Consider the following 6,599-nt stretch of genomic DNA (forward strand, 5'->3'; position numbering starts at 1 on the left):
TTAAATCAGCCCAAATCTAATATTTATAAACTATATATTTAAATCAACCCAAACAAATAAAAAAATATATAAGATCTAAGATTTAAGATCTACAAACATATACATCTCCCAACAAATATATATAAGATCTGCCCAACAAATTCATATATTTCTAAGTTTAACATTAAATTAGCCCAAACAAATAAAGAAAATATAAGATCTACAAACATATACATATAAGATCAAATATAAGATCTAAGATTTAAGATCTACAAACATATACATATAAGACCAGCCCAACAAATACATATAAGATCAACCCAGCAAATTCATATATTTCTAAGTTTAACATACGTATATTTCTAAGTTTAAATCAGCCCAATAAAAAAAAATATAAGATCTAAGTTCAGATGATTATATTGAAAAACAACTAGAGAAAGAATTTTACCACAGAAGCGTTTGGACGATTTTGGACAAACGAACAAATGGAGGACTCGGTGAGGAAAATTGAGCAAAATCGAAATTTTGGAAGATTTCGGTGAGGAAAATTGAGTAAAAGAAGCAAGATTTTGGAAGGCAGAAAGCAAAATGGAGCAAAATCGTTCGAAGGTATTTCGGTGAGGAAGATGAAAGGCAGAAGGTCTCGGTGGTCTCGGTGAGGAAGAAGAAGGGGCGGGCGGTGATTTAATGGAGAGGAAGTCGTGTACCGGGTACACGACTTAAGGTAATCATGTACTCCTCAGTCAACCCTACATGACTGCCATGGCAGACTGCACGTACCAGATGGACAGGGACTCGTGTACCCGGTACACGATTTAGAGCTAATTGTGTACTCGGTACACGATTTAAAACCCTATTTTTGGGAATACTTTCCCTCCAACCCTATTTTTGTCATTATTTATTAAAAAAATATATTATTTAAAAAAAATCCCAAAACTATTTAAACCTAATTTATTAAATATACATAAATGAGAAAATAAATAAGAATAAATTTTGTTGTATTAAATTTAGAGAGAATGGAGTGGCAAATTGCAAATTGCAACGTCACTCCATCAGTTATTGTCAAAATAAAATAAAAATCACACCATCAGTTTATTCGACTTAGCGTTAGAATTTCTCTTCTAAAAAGACTTGCAAAAAAAAGTAAGAAAAAAAAAAGAGGAAAAAAGAAAAGCATGTGTGGGTGTTTTTTTTCTTTTAATTTTATTTCAAATGACGTTGCAGATCTACAAATTAAAATTAATAAACGCGTGGCATCCGGAATCATGTGGCCAAAAAATCTCCAATAGCGGGGCCCACAGAGCTGAATGAACGGCTGGAGATGTAACCACGTTAACATAAAAAGAAATCAACTGTTGAAAATATAGAATTCGATAGTCGTTGGTGCAGCTTAGAATTACTCGTCTCCAATTCCTAACCTACCCATCATCTTCATCCCTGTCCTATGAATAGTGAACTCAAACTCCTCTGCAACTCCTCTTTCTCCATTTTCTCTTCAAATCTCTCTCTAAACCACTGAAACTTGAACTTCTCTGTTTCTCTCACTTGTCTCTCTCTCTCTCTCTCTCTCCTTTTTCCTCCTTCAGACCCTCCTTTTTGCGGAGGAGCTCGCCATTTCAGGTCTCTCCTCTTCCTCTGTTTCCGTTGGTTGTCTATTTGTTTTAAGAACATTTTCTGGTGAAAATCTTTCTGGGGTTTGAATTGCTTCTTTTCTGCGAGAATTTTATGCTCCTTTTTGAGTTTTACAATTGTGGGTCTGATCTATAGTGGAGGATAATAGACTTGACTGTATGGTTCGAATGTTAATTCAACAAGGATTGATGGAGAATATGTTTATATTTTCTACCCATTTTTTGTTTTCCCTCAATTTTGACTCTCGAACTATTATCCGGTTGTTGTTGTTGTTGCTTGGGGGGCCCTCTTTGAGCTCTGTGTTGTGCATATCCACGTCTTTCTCAAATCTGTTATGAGAGAAAAGGCTCTCTTGATTTACACGTCAAGAGAGTTTAAACTGGGCTTTTCTTCTGCTGATCTTTCTTTCCACTTGGCTGAACATTTTTAAGTTGCCTGAAAGGTGTTTGTTTGTTTGTCTGTTTGTTTTAGATCTTTAAATTGTAAGGAGGAATATCAGAGAGAATGAACAGGTGGGTTTACGAGCAGAACGCCATGGCTGCTTGCCAAGAGATGAGGATGGAATCTGTGGTTTGTCCAAAGCCACGTCGTTTGGTTCTTCAAACCCCTCCAGATAACGATCCCATCAGAGCTTATAGATGGCCCATCAGGTTCGTCAATCCCAATTTTAACTTCTTTTTGCCAGAATCAGGAACTTTCCGCTTTCAAATATTTAGATTTGAACTTGAATCTCTTCGAATTAGCTTCTGATATGTGAATATGCTTCCTTGCAGCCATTCCAGGACTGGAAATTCAAGAGCTGGAGCTGAGTTTCTTGATATGATTCTCACTAAGGTTCTTAATTACCATCTCTCTCGCTCACCATGATCTTGTTTGTTTATCTTGGTTGATTACTTATTTCTCGTGTATGAGATTGACGAGCTACTCTACCAACAATCTTATAGTGTGTGGTTTATGTATATATCATAGGAAAGTTATGGTGAAAATTTTAGCCACCAATTAGCAACATCTCCACCATCCTTTTGGGGGTCTCCACCAAGTAGAGCTTCCAACCCTTTAGTCCAAGATGAGCAATTTGGCAATGGTAACAATATCTACCAACTTTGCGAAGGGCCACCATCTCCATCAACTCGTAAAGGAGGATGCGCCCGAATGAAATTCGGGCATCGACCTGCAGCAGTTCGAATCGAAGGATTCGACTGTCTTAACCACGATTCCCGAAACTGCAGCATTTCTGCTGTTGCTTAGAGACCATATATATAACCACAGGAAGGTAGCCTAAGTTTTTGAAGTGGGAGGAGATTTGAGACAGGGAATTGAATTTGAAACTGAAACTGATGTTTTTCTTTTTTACCTCTTTTTCATTAGTGTGTAAAGTTGTACATAGGAGAGTCAATCAAATGCATGATGGTTGTTCTTGTTGAGTCCTTTTGTTGTTCATCAAATCATCTCAAAGGAGATATCTCTGTAATTAAGGTGACTAATGAAATGATGTTTTGGACTATATCTAATCTGAGGAAATAAACTAGAGAAAGGTAGATCAAGCCTTTTTCATTCTCTTTGTTGTTTTCTTTCCTTGGGTGTCCGTCCTCTCACTATAATATTATGTTATGAAATCGATAGATAAAGATAAGTAGAAAAGCATAAATAGTAAAGAATCGACACAGAAATTTCCGTGATTCACTAATATGTATTAGTTACATTCACGAGTAGGGGGGAAACAATTTACTATTAGAAAGAATAGATGACTCTAGATTAGAGAATTTATAGAGTAATATTCTCGTACTTAATCATTCGAAGCATTGTATAATCGATTTAAGGCATTCCAACAATATATTTAGAGGTCACTTTCGTAAATTAGCAAATAGTGAATCCGTACAACATATATCCTATATGTGACTCGAAAATATGCCCACGCATGAATGATTTTGTATTTTATTGGCTACAAATGGTGGAGCCTTGGTGGCCATTTTTATACTATAAAATGAGATATTATAAAGAAAAGTGGAGAGCTTTATGAGAGTTTTTTTTATTTTTTTCTTTGTATTTTGGTGTTGATGATGATTATGATTGTGATTTTGGAGAGTTTTAAAAGATGGTAACTGGGAATAAAATATGAACCCATTTCCCATTACTTTGAATGTGAAACTTTTATCCTTTTTAGTTTGAATTTACACAGCCTCGATTCCTTCAAATCTTTTTTTTTTTTTTTTTTTTTTGTGGTAATAAAAGGAGAAGAAGACATGCTTTTATATGTTTAATGTTTTATCGCTTTCTTTTTTTCAGGTAATGTTGTCTGATTCTAGATGAATGGTCTCAATCTCAAAGCGAATATGTTAGAATTTCTATGGAATTTGTCATTTTTTATTTTCTAGTTTTCAATCAAAATCTAGATTTTGTAACTTTTATAAGAGAGGAGCAAGTTCAATTGGAATCTTAAAAGAATATATCTAATAGGTCAATTAACTTTAGATATGTTAAATTAGCCCTTCGATTTTCAAATTTCAATTTTGTGTCTAAAGACATGTTTGAGAGTGATTTTGTAAAGGCCAAAATCACTTGTCATGTTCAAAAGTATCGTGAAACATGATTTCAATAATTCAAAATCAATTTTGATGGTATGAAGATCACATTTAAATGTGTGAACTCAAATCCTAAACTGATTTTGAGTGAGTAAAAATGAAATAAGACAAAAAAAAAAAAAAATCTAATACATTTATACATTCAAATTATTTAATAATTTTGTGTCTAATAACCTTTTGTCTAATACGTATGTGGGTTATTTTTTAAAAATGTAAAATATGCCTTTCAAATATCTTTTAAAGTTTATGGATCTAATATGCACAAAATTAAACTTTTAAATTCCATTTAATAACTATTTGGTTTCTAGTTTTGCGTTTTCTTTCAATTTCTTACGATAACTTTCATATTTCTTAAGTAAAAGAGTTGAATTTTTAGTTTAATTTCAAATTTTCAAAACTTGATTCGGTGGATATTTATAGGTTTAATTTTTAGAATCAAATATAATCTTAGTTACTGAACTTGTAATTTAACCTTAACAATTTTAACAAATTTAAATGTGACTTTGTAGTTTAGTCCATTATTCTACAATTATTGAACTTAAAAAAGAACATTTTTTTTTTCTTAACAATGTAAAGTAGGTTTGAATTATCATTTCTTTTTCCCTTTAGAAAAAATGAAGTTTGAAAATTTAGTTTGGAGATCAGCTTTATTTTTTCTTTCTTGGTAACTGAAATGATTGTTAATAATTAGGATACATTAAATTGGTTGAATGAAGGGAGCTTATTAGAATTGGATTCGCACATGGCCTGTTTTGTTTGGTAGGTTTTGTTTAGACGAGAACCAACGAGTTGTCTCGCTGAGTCAACTCAATTTGGGCCGAGTCTAAATTCCGAGAAGTTTTTTAATATAATAATTATTGGGATAGAAGATTAAACTTTCAACCTTAAAAAAGTAGGAGAGATTTTAGATCAATCGCGTTCACATGAAATTTAGAAAAAAATTATATTTTTAGTCTCCAATTTTTTAAAAATTAAGTTCATATGGCCTTTAAGTTTTTTAAATATATCTATGTGATCCTTGAATTTTTAAAAATAAGTTTAAAACGTCGTTTTTGTATTTTTATTTTAAATTAAAAGGTTATTTTTCTTTTGAATTACCATTTCCCTCTAAAAATGTTTTTCAGATATGTAATTCAAAATTTTATATAATTGTATAAAATAAAAATAAAAAATAATTTAGAGAACCTTTTGAACTTACTGTTAAAAATTTTTGGACTAAAAAGATATATTTTGAAAGCTTAGGATTCAAATACACCATTCGAAAAAATTGAAGGGCTAAAAAAGTATGTTTTGAAAATTAAGGAGCCAAACATATCTATTCTTCAAAATTTGGAGGCTAAAAAAGTATTTTCCCTTAAATTTATCTCTAATCCAATTAAATATTTTGCAAGATGCTCAAAATAATAGGTCTATTTAGAATGACTTAAAAAAAGTTTAAATTCATTTTTATTTAAATACTGTTGATAAAATCTCTTTCAAATAAAAACATACATATGTTTGACAACTTTTTTTTCAGGTGTTTTTATATTTTAGTTTGTTATATATTAGAAGTGTTTTTATTAGGGTCAAGTTATTATAAAAGAATTTTTCGACAATGGTGGTTGGCCGATGGCAATCACCCACAAGGAGTGGCCAGAGGTCTAAAAGTTGGTTTCACATGTTTATCCTAAAACTTATTTTATAAATTTATTTTTCCAAAATTCATTTTGAATGGTTGTCAAATACTTGAAATATCTTCAAAATGACTTAGCTTTTAAATTAATCACTTGAAAATATATTCTAAACACACCCAAAATTGGTTATGGGTCGGTTTTTTTTTACTAAATTAAGCCACTTTATACAAATATCAAGTAATACAATACCACCAAATTAATAAGGATTAAAGATATCTATAATTCAAAATGTGAGATGTAGAGAAAGCCTCTATCATCAAGTGAGAGAGATACATGGACTAATAGCAAAAACTATGGCAGAAAGATTACGATTTTTTATTTATTAATTATTATTCAAACTATGTTGATGCATGAATCTCGACGAGAGAATAGAATCAATAAATCCTCGTCCGATCACATAACCTTACACTAGTGTGGTGTTTGACCATTTGCATACCAAAACTTAAGCAAAGACTTTGTCCAAAGTGATGTCAAGGTAAAAATATAGAATATATAGAAGAGTTGTATGTTACTATACACAAAGTTGGCCTAAAACATTAGTTAATTTTAAAAAGTGATGAATAAAGTATAGACTTATTTATACATCAATTTAAAAGTACAAAGGTCTATTTAGAAATTTTAAGTTTAGACATCTAGTTCTTAGAAACAAAGTTGAAATTTCGTAAACTTACTCGATATTGTATCAACTTATTGACTTAATATGGACTAAAAGTTATAATTTACTAGTAATATC

At 31.3% G+C, this 6,599-nt stretch overlaps 1 protein-coding gene across 1 annotated transcript; it reads left to right on the plus strand.

Moving 5' to 3' along the window:
* Positions 1-1,370: 1,370 nt before the first annotated feature.
* On the plus strand, positions 1,371-3,122 carry LOC120070307. Its single transcript, XM_039022229.1, has 4 exons — positions 1,371-1,599; positions 2,083-2,261; positions 2,385-2,445; positions 2,581-3,122. Exons 2-4 carry the CDS (start codon positions 2,116-2,118, stop codon positions 2,857-2,859), a joined length of 486 nt encoding a protein of 161 aa, XP_038878157.1. The 5' UTR covers positions 1,371-1,599; positions 2,083-2,115; the 3' UTR covers positions 2,860-3,122.
* Positions 3,123-6,599: the final 3,477 nt, after the last annotated feature.

The sequence above is a fragment of the Benincasa hispida genome, chromosome 1 (genome assembly GCF_009727055.1).
Source record: "Benincasa hispida cultivar B227 chromosome 1, ASM972705v1, whole genome shotgun sequence".
NCBI lineage: Eukaryota > Viridiplantae > Streptophyta > Magnoliopsida > Cucurbitales > Cucurbitaceae > Benincasa > Benincasa hispida.

Bases quoted from the DNA above. Each gene is read 5' to 3' on its own strand.
- LOC120070307 (XM_039022229.1), top strand. From the start codon at position 2,116: ATGAACAGGTGGGTTTACGAGCAGAACGCCATGGCTGCTTGCCAAGAG. The intron at 2,262-2,384 runs GTTCGTCAATCC...GCTTCCTTGCAG, and splicing joins GCTTATAGATGGCCCATCAG to CCATTCCAGGACTGGAAATT. The intron at 2,446-2,580 runs GTTCTTAATTAC...TATATATCATAG, and splicing joins TTGATATGATTCTCACTAAG to GAAAGTTATGGTGAAAATTT.